The 19,433-nt window shown below is 37.8% G+C and overlaps 1 protein-coding gene across 4 annotated transcripts; it reads right to left on the reverse strand.

Moving 5' to 3' along the window:
- Positions 1-67: 67 nt before the first annotated feature.
- On the reverse strand, positions 68-19,022 carry top1mt (DNA topoisomerase I mitochondrial). 4 transcript variants are annotated; one of them, XM_053232470.1, is made up of 24 exons: positions 18,975-19,022; positions 18,347-18,487; positions 16,221-16,305; positions 16,077-16,129; positions 15,927-15,987; positions 15,780-15,805; positions 15,595-15,666; positions 15,164-15,197; positions 14,991-15,079; positions 14,061-14,127; positions 13,421-13,782; positions 11,050-11,165; positions 10,836-10,957; positions 10,594-10,716; positions 10,295-10,482; positions 9,858-10,002; positions 8,902-9,045; positions 8,538-8,720; positions 8,017-8,085; positions 7,779-7,893; positions 6,316-6,443; positions 4,373-4,467; positions 3,780-3,929; positions 68-400 (listed from the first exon to the last, which is right to left on the reverse strand). In XM_053232470.1, exons 2-24 carry the CDS (start codon positions 18,427-18,429, stop codon positions 298-300), a joined length of 2,613 nt encoding a protein of 870 aa, XP_053088445.1. In that variant the 5' UTR covers positions 18,430-18,487; positions 18,975-19,022; the 3' UTR covers positions 68-297. The 4 variants fall into 4 exon arrangements, with proteins under 4 accessions (XP_053088445.1, XP_053088449.1, XP_034165461.2 ...); XM_053232474.1 differs by lacking the exon at positions 18,975-19,022 and adding an exon at positions 18,829-18,968 and having other exon boundaries at positions 16,077-16,093; XM_034309570.2 differs by lacking the exon at positions 18,975-19,022 and adding an exon at positions 18,829-18,968.
- Between the last annotated feature and the right edge of the window lie 411 nt (positions 19,023-19,433).

The following is a 19,433-nucleotide window of genomic DNA, read 5'->3' on the forward strand; positions in this document are numbered from 1 at the left end:
GTGCTGCTGAAAATAGAGGATCCATGAGAGACATACCTTTTCATTCAGAAGCAAAGAAACCAAAGCATGACCTTCAGCTTTATATTCATATTTTACTACACAAATAAATCCAACACAAGAGAGAAATCACAGTAGTCCTTTTAACCAAGGCTGTCAGAAAAAAAAAAAGACATCACAGAAAAATGAATAGTAGCTGTTCAAAATGGTCAGAAAAAAGAAGGAAAATGAAATGAAAAAAGACTGGAAATGAGAAGGAAACAAATGAATAAAGAAAAAAAAAGCACAGCCTCTTCTGTGTTAGAACTGGAAGTTTTCATCAGCCATGTCAATAGCCCAGGCAAACTTCGCCCTGTGAGTCTTGTTGTAGATCTTCTCCACGGGAACGTTGTGCTTCTTACACCTGTGACAGAAACATTTCTCTATTAAGAGCAGCTGAAATAACCACAGATGCAATGGTCAGCCATTCGGAGAGACAGGGCAACCCAAGGCTAAACAGAACAGAGAGGAACTACACTGCACTAATTATCATATATAACTAGAACAGATGAGGTCTGGATCTCGGCTCTTATTTTAGCTATATGTCTTACTACATTTTATTAAACTATAATATGCTTGACTGCAAGCATGAGTGATGGTGAGTGAGTCTGTGTAGTAAAGTACTGCAAAGCTGCATATTGTTTTCATTGTTCACAATGGCTGCAAACAATCAGTGACAAAGAATTGCAGACAATGAGAATTATTTATTAAAAAAAAAAGGCAACTACAGCTTCAAAACATGCACTTGAAAGGGACTGACTGTCTCCATTGCTCCCTTATAATTTGCACCAGATGTGGCATGGTCACCAGAGTGCTGTCCCAAAATCAGAGTGGCCCTTCAGGGTTTTGCTTGTGAGCCAAGTGAGTCATGTGCGTAATCCCTCATCAAATCATTAATTAATGATTTTTAAATTATAAACACACAATTTCATTACTACTTTCATGGTTTGCCAGTAATAAAACTGGCTTGTGGTTGGTCACATTTCACATAATCTGCCATTTTTATCACCTTCTGCCCCTTGACACACACACACACACACACACACACACACACACACACACACACACACACACACACACATATATACATATATACATATATTAATTGAAGACTGGAAAAAGACTGGGCGATGTTTTTCCAATCTTCAAAAGTCCAATTTTGCTGAGCCTATGCCTACTCAGACTCTTGTTCTTGGCTGACAGGAGCAGAACCTGATGTACTCTTCTGCTTTTGTAGCCCATCTGCCTCAAGGTTCAGTGTGTTGTGTGCTCTGAGATGCTTTCTGCTTATCATGGCGGTGAGTGGTTAAAAGAGCGGTTATTTGAGTGCCATAGCCTTCCATTGAGCTTGAACCAGTCTGCCCATTCTCCTCTAACGCTCTCATCAACAAGGCATTTGAGCCTGCGGAGCTGCTGTTCGATGGCTGTTTTTATTTTATTTATTTTTTTAAAAAAAGAGACTGCTGTGTACGAAAATCCCAGGAGGGCAGCAGTTTCTGATATACTCAAACCAGTATGTTTGGCACCAACAACCAGGCCATGGTCAAAGTCACTGAGTTTGATGTGAACATGAACTGAATCTCTTGACCAGTATCTGCATGATTTTATGCATTGTGCTGTTTGGCACATGATTGTTTGATTGGATAATTACATGAATGAGCAGGTGTACAAGTGTTCATATTAAAGAGGCTGGTGAGAAATTTGGTACTCACTAAAATCCTGTAAATTCAGAAAAAACATTTCTGAACATCCTACTAGTGCTCCTCTCTGTGTGTGTAAATTTACACATAAGAAGAATAACTAATGTAAACCTCGACTTGTATACTCTATCAAAAACACATCCTCCAGCTAGCTCACTAAGTCAGGGACTAAGAATAACATCGAGAACATTTTGTGAAAAACCAGTCACTTGATATGACTGGCATTAATTAAGGAATATAAAAAAGTGAGGGAGCCAACACAAACCCATGATTAAAACAATAAAACTAATTCAGTTGCAAAAACAGAAATGCCCCGTATAAACGTGCCGATCTGTCCATGTACAGCCGTAAGCTGCAAAACAAATGCCTTTGCTGACGGACGATTTAGCACACACACATTATTATTATTATTATTGAATACTTTTATTGGCATAGAAGTGAGACAAAACTTCTACTTCTGCCTTTCAGCCTTTACCCTCATTGTTCATTCTGAATCAAATAACTTTCGTTACAGCCTTTACCATGATCGGTTATTTCGTGCTATTAGCTGTCTATGCCCTTGAACTTTTATGGAGTTTTATGGGTGTCATTAAATGCAAATGAGCTGTTTCGGGTACGCGCTGTGCACTTTATGGGTCATCAACATACACGTGTGAGTAAAAAGAAAATCAGCCTTTCTGAAACTTTTGTAAATCTGGCAGAAAATTTGTGTTCAATCTGGCTTACGCAAATATTTACACACAACTTTTATTAAAAGATTGATAAACAAGGCTTAGTGTGTGCAGTGTGTCAGGGTGTATTATCCTTCTGAAAGGGGGAAAACCACTGCCACGAACGGGTGTAGCTGGTCTGCAGTGATGTTTAGGATGGTGGCACGTGTCAAACTGATGTTCACATGAAAGGCTGGACCCAGGGTTTCCCAAACTCACTGGACAAGGCAAACTTCTTCCATTTCTTCCAAGGTCCAGTTCCAATGTTTGCATGCCCATTGTAGATGCTTTTGATGGTGGACAGTGTGTATGTGCATATATATATATATATATATATATATATATATATATAAATGACTCATGATTTCTTATAGATCCGTGAGTAATACACATCAGTCTGATGTCGGCTGCACCTCCTGGTTGCAAAAACATAGCAGAAGACTATAGTGTATTTTGATAGCAAGCCTGAATTTGTTTTCTAAAATGTCATACTGTGCTGTCAGAATCAGAAAAGTGTTCATAAACACATTCATTTTTACCGCATACTATTGAATCAGACGCCTTTCCCAGTCAACAGAAGACAGATGTAGTTACAGGCAGTTAGAAGGGGGATATAATTGGTCTCTGGCGCTCCGTTTCTGCAACGCCCATTTCATCTCAGCTAAGTAGCTAATTATCATATCAGTAAAGATGGCTTGCTACTAGCGATTTAACACTTTTAGCTTAGTAGGTAGCTATCATGTCTAATTTATATTACTTTAACAATCCTTTGCAGCTTGCCTAAAATCTACACCTAGAATCTACAATGCTTGAGAGCTAAGTCATGTTCTTACTGAGGAGTTGCCTATAATGGACATGTTTAGCTAGCTAAAACTTGTCCAGCTAACAAACGAGTTTATAGCATCTGTTTGGGCAGCATCTCGGCTATCAGTGCCATTACGTCCCCTGATTTCAAGTCATCCTCGAGTCAAGCCATACAAATCTTCGTGAATTACACCATTTAAAAGTGTTCGTATAGCTGAACGGCACTCCCTGTCTTTTAGTGCCAATCCATAATAATAAGTAGGCAACATTTTAGCCAATGACAGTCCGATTCCTAAATAAAATTCTTGATAGATCCTTTAGTCAGTTTGAAACTAAGGAGCATCAGGTTGCTAGGCTACTTGAGGCTTTTTGCAGCAAAGTTATGCATGCATTATCTCTTTTGTTTACAAATGCCAAATGGGTCTATATTTTAAAGACAAAATTCATTTTACTGCAGCTTTCATTAAACCAACCAGAAGCACAAAATCCCATGCTGTAGAGTGGAAGTGTGAAATGCGTAACATGTTACCAGGCCACAGTGATGCGGGGGTCGAGGTAGTTGAGCTTGGAAGTGCCAAGAGCGATGACCTTGTTCTCCTCTCGGTCCGTTTCCTGCAGCTTGAGCTTCTTTAACTGTTCCGACAGTCTCTTCAAAGCTTTTTCCTTCTTCTCCACCAGCCTAGCAGTGAGCAATGAAGCATGTTATTTCTCTGAAAACAAGCCTCCCTCTTGTTTTCAGAGAAATAAAATGCTTCAGGTACAATATGCAGATGAGCACTGATGTGCTGCTGTGTGTTCATGCTGCAGAGTGTTAGTGTCGGAATTACATTTAGAGTGCTCACTCAGTTTAAGATTATTTTACACACTGATGTATTATTAACATTATGGTTATACATACATGTGTAAAGACAAACGACAGCTATAACTCCACAAGCTTGTCATCACTCCCTTCTTTAAACAATCTCAGTCCTTGCAAATCTGAATAATTTGTCTTAACCAAAAATATGTCCAAAGGCTCTGTGTCGAACAAAACATTCAATAGGCAAACCTTGAAATAACTCCAACACACACACAATAGCCAGTAAATACACAATGGTGGTAGATTTAGTGCTGATTTCTTACTTCTTTGACTTCTCTGATGGCTGCTCCCTGTGATCCTTCTTTGCTTGCTTCAGCTCCTTTTTGGCTTTCTCCACTTCCTCCTTTTTCTTTTTGATCTGTAAAAAAAAAAAAAAAAAACATCCACCTAAGCATCTTCACACGGATAGAGCAGAAAGAGCAGGACACACAGAATGCAATGATAACCTACTACTGATCAGCTAGCGATTTATTTACATAAAATAAGCTCTGAAGTCTGTCTGACTGCTATCCTCAATTAGTGCACCATATGCGTGGGGAAAAACCTGTCGGATGTCACTGTGGATGAATTCTGGCAAACAGTCAAAAATGCAAACAGGGTTTGACCAAAATACACATTTGCTGCCTATAACATACTTTGACAACTCTGCTTTAAGAAACCATACTTATATTTCACCAAAGCAATGTGGAAATATGTTATTTACTTTATTAATCTCGCCTAGGCTATATGCCTGCAAAGACCATGATGATCACGGTAAGGAGCTAATTTAACAAACACAGTGGTCAGTCTACCTAAAGACGTCTAAAACATTGAAGTGAAGTGTCATTTCCACACACAGTGATTGTCAGGCTTTGATCGAGTTATTGGATAGCTATGTGCTGAAGTGAAACAGACATCAGCCTAATCAGTTCAGCTTGTAGTTGATACCAGCTGTCAAGATGTGATGTGGTGATGCAGTCAGAATGAAATCTTTAAATGCAGTTTCCCCCCCCCCCTTTTTTTTTTAACTTGTGGAGGTAATCAAACTTTATTTGATTATAAAATGCTATATAACTCTAAATCTTTTAATTTAAAACTTTTGCCACAAGTCTTGAAATATTAATGGTTCCAGTTGCATGATTTATAACATCTGTTCAAAATATTGGTTGCGGAACAGTTATGCATAACACGTCATGCAAAAAAACTCAAAAAGAATAATCCGGCTCACTGTTGCTATGTTTGTCCCATCAAAAGTATGCAAATGTTTAATTAAAAAAAAATAAAAACTTTAACAGCACAAACAGAAAAACTCCTCAATTTCTGATCATATAGATGATTCTTAAAATTATTTTTGCACGAATAACATGCTTTTTTGGTGTATATCCTTTTTTTGTTTCCAAAAAAAAAAAAAAAAAAAATTCTTTTTTTTCATCACTGTATATACTTTTCGTCTTTTCTCTGGTGAAATTTAAGAAATCTTTTTTCAATGAGCCTTTTTGTCAGTTATTTTCTCGCAGCTAAAGACAAAGTAAGAACGTTAATTCAAGTACTTCTTCCACGCTGTAGTTTAAAATGCGCCGCTGCTGAGCATCAAAACAAGGCACTTGCTATCATTATGTCTCTCGAATCGGACGAAACAAAAATAAAAGTGTTGGTGGGGCCTGTTTGGACTGGCTGCAGTTTTTGAATGAGCAGGGAGAAACTGGCCCAAGAAAAAGGAACCTGATAACGACAAATACACGTCAAAACAAACTGACTGATGATTCAATGGAATGATAAACAGATGGCAAGACAAGACGGTAACTTATAACAGTTACAATATCACTGCCTGAACATCAGCTCCTCATTTCCTCCTGCTCTACATTGTACACACTAACTAAGCTCCACCCATTCAATTAAAATAAATCTGTTAAATGCAGTGACTAAGAAGCTCCAAGACATCAGAATACTGCTGATTACAGGGCCGTCGTACACCAGTCCACATAACTGTAACAAATGCTGATCTTATTTCAGCACACCGAAGCTCCAGGTGTTTGGCACAGACCTGATTCTGATTTAAAATGCTACAAGGGCCTCAGATTAATGCCTAATAATTAAGGCTTAGAAAACACTTGACGTAACATCTTAATACTGATGGATATTCATGTCAGCAACATAAATATAATTACACTGATTAGAGGATTAATAATTTACATGGTTAATAATTAACAGGAAGTCTCAGTCTTACCTTCTCCTGAAGAGCCAACATGGACTTCTCAAATGTTTTGGGTGCTGCCCTCTGGTGGTTGCAGAGTATAGCCACAGCTCTGTTCGCTCGGTTATAAGCCAGCAGTTTTTCCTCCACAGTCATATCATCTGACCCCACACACACACACACACACACACACACACACACACACACACACACACACACACACACACACACACACACACACACACACACACACACACACACAAACCCCCAATGGCAGTTGTGCAGAATAAAGGTCAATGTGACATTACATCAACAGCATTACCCCTTACCAGCACTATTAATAATATTTAATAACGACTTAAGGCAGAAGGAGAATGCTAATGATGACAGTGTACACAGTTCTTGTGCGCTACCCAATTTTCATAAATAAGAGTATTTTTATCACGGTTGACACACAGAACTCTCAACTGTATATGCACTCCTACCCTGAGCTTTTTTATAATAATAAAAAAAAATTATTTCTAAATTTTAATGATTAAGCTCATTATTACAAAATCAACAATTCTTAATAATTAAAATTTAATAATAAAATAAAATAGACTGATATATGAATAAAATGACACTAAAAAGGTAAAATACTATGACTACTACTACTAATAATAAGAAAATATTTTCTAAATTTTAATGATTAAGCTCATTATTACTAAAATCAATAATTCTTAATAATTAAGAATTAATAATAAAAAAAATTAAATATGAATGATATATGAAAATAATAAGATACATAAAATGAAGCTAAATAAAAGAAAAAATACTACTACTTCTACTACTACTACTACTACTAATAAGGGTTTTCAATCTTCCGAATCGCTTTTGAAAATACTGGCTGATCAAAAACAAAGATAACGTGATAGAGCAGAAAAATCACTCAAGTTTGTAGTGCTCGGGTTCTCTAGGTTGGGCAGAACCTAGAAGATTTTTGAACAACTTTACTAAAAAACTGAATGCATACAAAGACACTAACTGCTCTTGGAAGCTGAATATCATTATTTTTAAGATCAGATGATGTGTTTTGCCCACTAGCTGGTACTTTAACTTATTTGTATAGTTACTTCACTGTATATGTTGTTGCTGTGTTGTACTGTGTTTGGTAAGTATAGTTTCATATGCAGAGTGATTTTTTCCCCCCAACAAAACTGAAAGTGGCCTTTGCAGATGGAACAATTAGAAGACTGGCAAAAAGCTTCAATCCGCTGAGACCAACAAAACGCTTGATATTTACATAATTGTACAACACACAGATGTGAGAGTTTTTGATTGCTGAAGGCTACGACTATAAATTTTTATTAAGTATTCAGCAAGTTCCAGTCTTGGCTCAGTTTCTTCCCTCTCATATGCTACAATTCCAGTGAGGTGGACTGGAGAAACGGAGCCAAGACTGGAACTTGCTGAATACCAGTATCTTTGCTCCTACTGAAAGGTGTGTGTGCACTGACCGACGGTGACTTTGTCCAGCTGCTCCTGCAGAGTGGTGGAAGCATTGAAAGTTCGAAACACTTTGGCTGTCAGTCCAGGCATTGCCTCATTCAGTTTCTTATTGAGGTAGACTGTCTGCAAGGAGTTAAAATGACAATAACACAATCCAAGTAATGGAGTTATTTATGATTGTGAATACATCTCTAGATACAAATATTAAACAGATGATGCCAAGAAGCCATGAAGCAAGATGCTTACAGAAATTCTGTCGAATAAGTCATCTTCTGGATCCTTGTTTTCCATGAAGAGTTTCAAGTTTTTGAAAACCTGAATACAAATATTACACCTCAGTATACGATGATGGATTTACAGGCAACATTTCAAAATGTGACAAAAATTATTACATCATAATTTCATATCCACTAACAGGTGGCAGAAAACACTTATCATAGTTTCACGTTTGCTAACAGGTGGCAGCATAAAAGTGGCACCACACAAACATATAAACAATTATGGTTTATTTAAAGCCAATTAAAATTCTTTAACAAGGAAAATAGAAAAAAAAAAGGCACAAACAATACAACATCCCATCAGCTACTTATTACTGTAAGCAGTGGAAGTCTACTGGTGTCTGTGCCATGAGCCCTAATTAAAAGTCTGTTATTTTTAAAGCATAAACTCATTAATTCACACATTTACAGTGGAACGCTACACACTACGAAGATACTCAAGACAAACTAATAAGACAGTTGCAAAGAAAAAGATGAAGCCATGCTCACTTGTTTTTCTACAGGCACTTTGTTGTAGTAGCGGATGGAGTCCTTGCCCAGGAAGTCAAACTCCACTACGTAGTCCTGACCATCCTGGTGCTGGTGGAGGGTAATGTGCTCTACACGCAGAGAGCAGCAGCCCACCGTGTCTGCGGTATCGTCATCCTTCTCATTACCAGCCCTCAGAGCTAGCTATACACACGCACACAAACAGAGAATTGCATTCAAATTAATAACAATACATGATAATTTCTATGTTTCTACAATTGTGTATGTGTTTTATTTGCAATATTGCATTACAACTGTAAATGTGATTTGCTTAGCATTTTCTGACTGATCATATTTTATCATGCTCAACGACGACGCAATCTACCTTGTCGATGAAGTATAAAGCGACTCCTCGTTGTCTTTGTTTCATCTCTCGAGCAGTCCAGGCTGTTCGGTACTCACGCCTGATAGCATCCACTCTCAGTTTCAGCTTGCGGGCCGTTTCATACTTCTGCCAGTCCTTCTCGCCCTGCACAGGACAGAGAACGCAAAATTCAGCATTAATCATTAAAATCATTACAATTATACCTTTTTTTGGGTATTCTTTTGAATCACAGTCCACAAACGTACAAACCGACATAACATTAAATTAATACTCAGTCTCTGACTACATGTCACTAGCATGCAGGTTTTGCATATATAAACTGGTAAGGAGTAAACAAACTATCACCTAAGGGATTGGTTTTTGTGTAACTAGGGCATTTTCACACTTGGTTGGAATCCATAACTCCAAACCCAGGATCCATAACACAGCTTCATTTCCACACAGATAAATTCCTTCAAAACCACATTGCGCAACTGCTCTCTTCAATTCAGTTTTATATTTATAGCGCTTTTAACAACAGGCACTGTCACAAAGCTGTTTTACTGAAATCCAGATGTAGATTTAGTTCCGTGTGAGCAAAACCAGATGCAAACGGAGGCAAAGAAATTCTCCCTAAGACAACATGAGGAAGAAATTTTGAAAGGAATGAGACTCAAAAGGGAATCTATCCTCTTCTGGGTGACACCGGATAGTGGGATTATAAACCGTTATAGTGTGCAGTTGTAAAATAGTTGAATGTATCCTTCACTCCACATATCGAGAAGGCATTTTGTCTCTGCCCTAGACCACAATATGTCTTTCCCAGGAAATATCATGACAAATTGGTGCAAATGCCTTCAGGTTTAGAAAATTAGCACAATGTGCATCCACTTTGAAACTAAGCACACAAGAAACCATTAGGTAAAGACGAGTGGAGGACAATGAGTAGACCCTTTAGGCTATACAGAAGCCTTTACCTTGAGTTTGGAGCTGGGATTGAGCATGATGTACTTGATGTGTCCATGGATGTTCTCCACCCAGGATGCCAGCCATGTGACTGTGTTATCATGCTGAACTCTCTTCCACCGATGGCCTGCAGGTGGCTCTGGGACCTTCGCATCTCTGACCAAGACAAAGATCATTAAGTACTTTATTTTATTAAAAAAAAAAAAAAAAAAAAAAAACCCTCAGTGAAAAGTATTTGACAGGATCAACATAGGAGTTTGCTCATGTCTCAGCTTGAAGCACCACCATGGGCCACCATTTAATGGGATATGATTAACCATATAGAAGAACTACAGTCCTACTGCGGCCATATTATGGTACTGTAATGTTACCTAAAAATTATACATGAAAACAATTAAGGAGCAATCAACCGCTTCGCTAATCTCTATCCATTTGAGCTTTTACTTACTGACTGCAGTTAATAATCACGTCCTCAGGCTGGACGCGTTTCTTCAGCTTGCCCATTTTGGGGTGTTCCCCTCGTCCTCTAAACAGCCCTGGAGGCTCCAGACGAAAATTGCCTATCTTCTCCTTATGGCCATCCAGCAGACAGTATCCATACTCTTCTGTTAGTTTATTGGCTTCCTCCTTTAAGACCTAAGTGACAGTTATAACATTTATTCAGATACCTGCATAGCAGTGCTCTAACAAAATTAACTACTCAATGCAACAGAGCTAAAATATAGTGATACGCACACATACACTTACCTGTTTTTCTTCTTTGGTCATGTTCTTCTTTTCTTCTGACTTTTCCACAAAGTATTTATGGATTTTGCTGAAGTCACACTTGGACAGCTTCTTGATTAGTTTCCTCTCATCTTCCGTCATTACCTAGAGACAGAGCAGGACATACAAGCCAAATGAAGAACAAGTTGTTCCTGACAGCAAAACCAGAAAAAAGGGGGGCATCGAGGACAGCAGATAAATTGCTGGCATTCAGAAGAGCTTACCTCCCTCCAGTCAGTGAAGAAATTATTTTGAAATGTGTCCTTGGTAGTGTACTCATGATCCAGCATCTTGGCATAGAAAGTTGCTACTTCTTCAGCAGCAACGCTAAGCTGCACAGGCTTTCCTAAAACCAAAAAACAAAAAAAATCAGTGCATTCAGCTTTGGACAATAAAGAAGTCATCTGGTATACAGTATATAGTAGAATGCACACTCACCATCATATAAAAATGGCACATCGCTTGGTAAAAGTTCATATTCCGGTGGGAAGAGAGGCCCTTTATGCTCAAGACTTTTCCACTTCTGACCATCGGCGTGCTTCCCTTCCTCCCACCTACACAACAGTCATGATTAAAATAACTCTGAAACTTAAAAGCATTCTAAAAGCTTTAAGTTGCTGAGAAATAGCAAGCAAATAACAGGGGCAAAAGTTGTCTGTGCAGCGCAGCAAAAAGGTATGTATAAAATAAAATACACCACCTTACCAGTTTATTAGGTACACACCTCATATCTTACAACCAGTGGGAATTTTATCATATTAACCTACCCTTTCTATTGATGCATTGTGTGGGTATACAATTACTGATATTTATCCCATTACAGGACCGTCAATGACTAGATATTATTTGCGTGTTTGAGCATCGTCAGCACAGCAGAGACACTAGTATGGTAGGGATATTTTAGTGCATCTTTGTTAAGGGTAGGGCTTATATATATATATATATATATATATATATATATATATATATATATATATAAATAAAACAAGTATTCAATACTTATATACTTTACACCTTTTGGAGTTCCTTCTCAGCTCCTTCTGAGCAGAATAAAGAAACAAACAAAGGAAAAAATAAAAAGAAAGAAAGAAAGAAATGTGTAGCAAGAAGATCAAAATGAGAAAAAAGGGAAGAGAAACAGAACACTTTGGACAAATGTCCATCACTGTCTTTGCCATATATACAGACACATACTGACACAAAGAAACATACAGACATATATACACACAAAGAATCTGCATATAGTCCTATTTTAATTAAATATTCTAGAGTCATTTTTTCATACTGTGTACACTTGGTCACTTTATTAGAACTGCCTACCCTACTGGTAATTAACCATCCTCGTTTCTGACCTTAATGCCACTGTTATTGGGTGGACTGTTCTCAGCTCGGCAATGAGAAGGTGTTTCAAACGTCCAACAACGCTGTGCCATCTAATAAATTCCTACCAGCACCTACACACGACCCTGTCTGTTTCTTAGCTGTACTGAGAACAGTCAAATCTGTGCAGCGTACAGTGGACTAATGTGCCTTGCTTATGTACAGACCTGGGAGAGGAAGCCTGACCAAATGACCAGTGAAAACAGGTACAAGATAATAAGTTTTACTTATCAAACTGCCGGCTCAGTTTATGATCACAAGATGGATCTTAAGTGACCTGAAAGGAGGAGTAACAGATTTGCATGTGGTTTTTTCGATGATAATAACCCAAATACAAGATGAACAAAAAGCACACTGGCTCTGTGTTTGAGAACCAGGGACAGACTATCATCTAGCTCAGATCTGTACTAAAGAGTTATGTTCATATTCTGTCTAGCACTCCAATAATGTTAGAGCAGGAATAATGTGGCACTAAATGGCACCAAGACTTGCCCAGGACAGAAGCTTTATTTATTTTATTTAAAATAAATAAATAAATAAACAAAAATAAAAAATCCCACTTGAGAATCAGAGCAGTTCATAAAGGCAGCGTAACCATGGCAACAACTGATCCACTCTTTCTATGCACCACTGTATGCAGCTAGCTAACCAACCTGGGCACGCGCACAACTGCAGCAGCACGAGCATATTTTCTGACGGATTGCCCCACAAACGCATTTCTATCAAACTTCACGGAAAAGTGAATCAGCAGAGTCAAAGCATCATAACACTTTTTCATTCCAGTAAAAAAATAAAAAAATAAAGAATACAAGGCAACAATGTGAAGCCTAAAACTAACGCGCTCATGTGACTCTACAGAGCCCAAACACACGCGCGTATCAATGACGGTGTCACATCTGCTATTGTCCTACCGGAAACGGGTGATGGTCTTGAGTTCCGCACAAAACAATGAGGGGAAAATACAAGAAAAGCAAATAGATCTGGATCCCTGTTTAGTTCAGCTCAGTTCACCGGGTCTCAAACTTTCCGAAACCAGAGACCCAGAAGCTGAATTACACGCAAACCCTCAGTACCTATTTATTTCATGAGCATAGGTTCATTTCAGAGCCTTCAAGTCCTGAACTTTCCACCAACAGACCACACAAGGCCAGGAATAACATTATAACAACAACAACAAAAATAATAGATCACATTGTTTGGTTTGTGATTTATACACTGCTGTAATTAACTTTAAACAAACAAATAAATAAATAAATGAACTCCTAACCCCACATTCAGAAGTACTTTTTTGGGCTTCCTGCTGCTGAAAGTATAAAGACTGAACCAATACCATTTTACAGACTGCTATAACACACATAAGAAATCAAAAATGACTATATTCTGAAGTGATTTTATTATTCTGTATTTCTAAATTAGTTCAAACCCTTACCATTTCCATTTCCCAGCTTCGTCTTCAGCTTTTTTTGCTTCTCCTTTTTCTTTCAGTTTTCCCTTGTCCTCATCCGCTTCCCTCTTGGCCTTTTTATTTTTCTTTGATTCATTATGTTCTGTGCTGTGAGAGCTCCTTTTTTTCTTCTGGCCTTGTGTTTTATCTTTTGTAATATTGACAGTGCCCTCTTTGTCCCTCTTCTTTTCAGCATTGGATTTCTCTCTTCTCACCTCTAGATCATTCTCAGCAGGCAGACAGGCTTGTGTGCAGCCAGAGATGGGATCAAAGATGTGCTCTTCAACGTCTTCCTCTTTTAAAGCTGTCAGAGATGTGTGGCTATTATCAGTCTGCTTCACTTTTGCCTGTTCAAAAGAGTTTCATATAAACAGCATCAAGAATGATGAATAACTAATGAACGTTATATGATTATCTGGTGCAATAACCTCATTCTACCTCTTTACCCAACAGCAAACTAATCAGTCATATTAATCACACAATAAGACATTAATCATCTGTGTTAAAGCACAGGAAAACTAAAATGTACAGGGCTCTCTGATGAAGACAATTTCCATTTTTCTAATTCTTATGAAATATGACAGACTTGAAATGATTTTATGAAATACTTGAATTTTACACTTACATGAATTTTATTACTCTTTACATCAGGTGAACATTTACTGTTTTTAATTTTCCAATCCTTTTTGGATCTGCAAAGCAGGAAAGATAGAGTTTTATTCAGACACACAACACTTACAATTTCACACCATTTAGCTATTCATATTTAGCTATTGAATATTCCTTGTTTCTTCACTGAATGGATGGGGTTCCCCTTACAGGACTGCATCCTGTGTGTGATGGAGGAGAGATATACTATATTGCCAGAAGTATGTGGACACCTGACCAATGCGTTTGTTCAACATCTCATTATAGATTTAGTCCCTGCTTTGCAGTTATAACATCATCTGTTCTTCTGCTTTGTGCACTGGGGCATTGTCATGCTGGAAAAGGTTTGGGCCTAAAAATCATAATGCTACAGCGTACAAAGACATTCTAGACAATTGTGTGCTTCCAACTTCGTGGCAATAAATTCGGGAAGAACCATATATGGGTATAATGGTCAGGTGTTCACAAACTTTTGGCCATATAATGTATCTTCTAAGTATAAGTAAGTTCACATACTTTCTAATTCTCTTAGTGTTCTGTTATTTGTATGTGTTTGCAAATAAAATTACATCAGCTGCAAAGATGTCAGTCCCTCATGTCAACTGGATTCAATGTAAAGCATGTAATCAAGCAATAGCATTTGTGAAATTCTTGAAATACATGGTTGTAAATTCACAGAGGGTGATTCCCTCATCATTCCCAATCATTAATTTACTCTCTCATGCTGCATTTCTCAAATTTTACAGACTGTTGAGCTAACTGATAAATGTATTCACATACGATATACTAAGGTTTAAAAAAGACAAATAGTTCAGTGAAAAAAAAAGCAAAACATTTTACATCACTGCATAAAACTATCATGAATGAGAGGTCACATGAAATGATTTCAAAATGTCCATTATTGCACCTGCTTCCTTGGAGTACAGGATCTTTGTCATCTGTAATCTTGTGTCGGTCCTTGGCACTGTGGCTGCTTTTGTTGCTGTTAGTTCTCGACTAGAAACGATTAAGAAAGAACTGTTATTAGCAATTAGTCTAAGACCATCCAAAACACAACTGCAAGAAAAAAAAGCAACACACCTTACAGTTCTTAGTTTCGCCAGGTAAAAAAGCTCTAAAAATACAAAAACACAAATCAATATGTAGCATTATATTTAGTCTTGCTAACAAACTGGCAGCAAAACAGTAGTGTTGCATTTGAGCTCAATGACACAAAGTCTCAAAAAAAAAAAAAACAAACAAAAAAAAAAAAAAAAAAAAAAAAAAAACACTTATCACTGAAGGTACATTATAAATGAAGTTACTTTATAAATTTAAAGATTCATAACAAACTGTTAACATCTAATCAACTGCATTCAATAATTATATTTTGTTATAAAAATACTGACAATACCCATTATATCTCAAGGTGTATTGTGACAATTTATCACAATATTAATATTATATTGTCATATTACCCAGCTTCAACCATAACAATATAAATGTTTATGAAATGTTTTAGGGCCACTGACAATTCAAATCCGTCATGTTCTGTTTTCCCTTGTGGTCGCATTACTTCCTCCAAGTTATTGTTTCCATCCACTCTATAAGACAACAACAGATCATTCATATTCATGAATTCATATTCATGTTATGCTGTAAACTTTCAAGCATTAGTATTATACAACAATAACCAAACAGATAATAAATAACTTGCCTCTTCTCCAAGTCTTCATATGAGTCCTAACAGAAACAAGCATATTACTTACATAAATCACAGCTCATAGAGAATATTGCAAATGACCAGAAGAATGATAACAGTGCCATCACATGGTCAACATTTCACAAAAAATTGTGATCATACCAACTTAATGCCCTCAGCTTCAGATCCACTGTTCCCAGCATCAGACTTCAATTTGTCAGAGCTATGTGAAACATATATAGTATGTACAAATGGGTATGACTAATATGGTTTCATTTATCTGGACAAAAGATATGAAGACCTTAAACACACCTTGTGATTTTAGACTCCTGCAGAGGTTTGTGTGAAGATCCTGAGTGTGAGTTCTTACGGAGGATGAGAAATTAACAAAAAAGCTTTGTTGTACATACAACCTTGTTGGGTTAAAAAAATTATGACCTTTCATGTCTAGAATACCTTTACAGATGATCTGTGGTACTTTCCATTTACTTCAGAACCTTTAAGTTTTTCCTTGGATCCTGATTTCGCTTTCTTCCTAATTCTGGCATAAAAAATGATTCATGACAAATTTGGAAGAGGAAAAGGTCACATTTATGATTTTTAAATAGCATTTTGCAACATATGATAAATAATGGCCCAAATGCCATATCTAGTTTTCAAGCAGAATATAAATTTTGGTCTGATAGCGACCCAACTCTGCTATGGTGGATGTGTTCTGGCAGCCAAATTTGGAATTCAGTCGTACACTATATGGCCAAAAGTATGTAGACACCTGAGCATCACACCCATATGCGGTTTTTCCCCAAACTGTTGACACAAAGTTGAAAGCACGCAATTGTATAGAATGTCTTTGTATGCTGTAGCTTTACAATTTCCCTTCACTGGAACTAAGAGGCCCAAACCTGTTCCAGCATGACAATGTCCCTGTACACAAAGTGAGCTACATGAAGACATGGTTTGTCAAGGTTGGTGTAGAAGAACTTGAAGGTCCTGCACAGAGCCCTGACCTCAACCTCACTGAACACTCTGGGATGAAGTGGAACACCGACTGCACCCCAGACCTCCTCACCCAACATCAGTGCCTGACCTCACTAATGCTCTTGTGGGTGAATGAGCAAATCCTTACAGCCACACTCCAAAATCTAGTGGAAAACCTTCCCAGAAGAGTGGAGCTTATTACAACAGCAAAGAGGGACTACATCTGGAATGGGATGTTCAAAAAGTACGTATGTGTGGGATGATCAGGTCTCCACATACTTTAGGCCATATGGTGTATGTGGGCCAAGTGAAAGTGGTAAAAGCAGGCTAGCACTGAGACATTTGTAGTTAAAACAGACTGCATTGTGACTACAGTGTATGTAACATAACAGAGAGTACTTTCTTAAATGCTGCTGTGGCTTTTTTTTGTCTGCAGTTTGGGATTGAGGCAGTTTGCATTATTAAATCAATATATTAAAACATGTATAAGCAGACATTTAGGGTAATCTCCTCTCATACGAGTGTGCCTTGATCCCATACTGAACCTTAGCTTTGTGCAAACATAAATGTATTGTGTTGTGCATCAGTGATTTCTCATAGCTATTCTTTATTCTGACAATTCAATTCAATTTTATTTGTATAGCGCTTTTAACAATGAGCATTGTCTCAAAGCAGCTTTACAGAACATAAGAAACAAAAAGCATGCAAACAGAAACAAAAAACATGCAAACAGTCCTAGATGTTAGACAGAATTATCCCTAGTGAGCAAGCCTGAGGCGACTGAGGCGACTGTGGCAAGGAAAAACTCCCTTAGATGATATGAGGAAGAAACCTTGAGAGGAACCAGACTCAAAAAGGAACCCATCCTCATTTGGGTGACACTGGAGAGTGTGATATGAACAATGTCCTTTCTGTATTTATTTATAGTCATGTAGGTTGTTGTCTTCCTCAAAGTCCACATAGGGTTGGCAGCGGAATGTTTTCTTGGTACACTTTGGGCCCATTAATACCAATCAATCATTGCTTGACACATCCACAGCCTATTTGTGTATTGTTGCTGACCATGTGCATCCCTTCATGGCCACAATTCTTCTCAAACATCTTCTAATGGCTACTTCCAGCATGATAATGCACCATGTTGCAAAGCAAAAGTCATTTCAAACGGGTTTCATGAACATGACAGTGAGTTCAGTGTTCTTCAGTGACCTTCCCAGTCACCAGATCTGAATCCAATAGATCACCTTTTGGACGTGGTATAGAACTGGAGATGAAAGTGCACCTGAAAAATCTGCAGGAATTGCGTGATGCAATCATATCAACATGGACCAGAATCTCAAAGGAATGTTTCCAACACTTGTGGAATCCATGCCACGAAGAATTGAGGCTGTTTTGAGAGCAAAGCGAGGCTCTACCCAGTACAGTACAGTGTTCCTAATAAACCTCTGATTTTTGAAAAGCAGTGTAAAGGGTTTGAATGGCCACTGGGCTAAATTTGTCACTCAGACATGACAATCTTGCCTGTAAACCACTTCAGATAATAGTTGCTTCTAAACGAATAAACGCACACAGTCTGATGGATAGTGAAATGAAAGGTTTTTCTCTACCTGTGGTCATCTGTCTCAGCTGATCTTTTCTTGCTGTGTGAATGGCCTTCTCTGGCTCTCTCACCTTCCTCTTCCGCCTTCATGCTTCATCACCGAGTTTGAGCAATAGGTAATAATGATTAGACGTTTTAGCTTCCAATTCTGAAAAGAGAGAGAAGATCATTCAGACTGACAAAGACAATAATGTGATGTTTCACATGCATGACTGAAAGAAAACTGCAAACATTTATTGATAAGCTTTCTAAACTCCATAACCTGCACTGTTGAGAAATAAGGCTAGCCTGCTCAAGTCAATGTTTGTCTAATACTTCTAATAAACTTTCAAATAATTCTTCTGAAATGAAAACAGGATTTCCACGTTGTCTGTAACAGAAACAATGGTGAATCTGTTGTTTAGTTTTTTTAATGAGCAGACGACAAAGCGCGGCCAATGTGAGAAAAAACCCTGACACTTCAACATATCAAGCCTGAGAAATCATCACCTGCTTATTTAATGTCCCTCTTTTTTCCCTGAAATGTTTGTCTTCAAGCTATGCCTAACGCAAGAGCGTGAAAAGAAAAAAATGGCGTAGCTAAATTGGGTAAACGAAGCTCATAGTTTGGGAATGAAGTGCTGGTGTTAGCTTACCTTATTCACACCTGAAATTTTTGAAGTTCTCCTTGTCGCTAATTGCGCATGCGCATTAGCCGCCTCGACTCCCAGGCTATAGAGCAGTGCATGTTTAACGCCTGACGTTCACACGGCGCAAAACTGCTAGTTTATTCATTATATCACCTAAAGCGAAGACTTGACACATAACAAGGAAAAGGGAATGTTTCACTAAGTACGAAGGATACTATCAAAATGTGTTCTGTGAAAAGAAAAACAACCGAATAAGCATTTAGTGACAGGCAATCATGAGGGCCACCAAGATATAACATGCCTCCACATTATTGACAATTTTGGCTCTGATCCCTAACATTTCTAAAATGTTTCCTGGTTTGACACTCATTATTCATCTTCAGTAACCATTTTTCCTTGGTAAGGGTCATGGTGAATCTGGAGCCTATGCTGAAAACACTGGATGTGAGGTACGAATACACATCA

The sequence above is a fragment of the Pangasianodon hypophthalmus genome, chromosome 1, assembly GCF_027358585.1.
Source record: "Pangasianodon hypophthalmus isolate fPanHyp1 chromosome 1, fPanHyp1.pri, whole genome shotgun sequence".
NCBI classification, from domain to species: domain Eukaryota; kingdom Metazoa; phylum Chordata; class Actinopteri; order Siluriformes; family Pangasiidae; genus Pangasianodon; species Pangasianodon hypophthalmus.

What these genes read in the sequence shown, in the direction of transcription:
- top1mt (XM_053232470.1), bottom strand. Translation starts at nt 18,429, where the DNA reads ATGAAGGCGGAAGAGGAAGGTGAGAGAGCCAGAGAAGGCCATTCACAC. An exon ending in ACCACAGATCATCTGTAAAG is followed by an intron (nt 16,130 to 16,220) that starts GTATTCTAGACA and finishes ATCCTCCGTAAG; the next exon opens with AACTCACACTCAGGATCTTC. An exon ending in ATCCCAGCTCCAAACTCAAG is followed by an intron (nt 9,046 to 9,857) that starts GTAAAGGCTTCT and finishes TGTCCTGTGCAG; the next exon opens with GGCGAGAAGGACTGGCAGAA.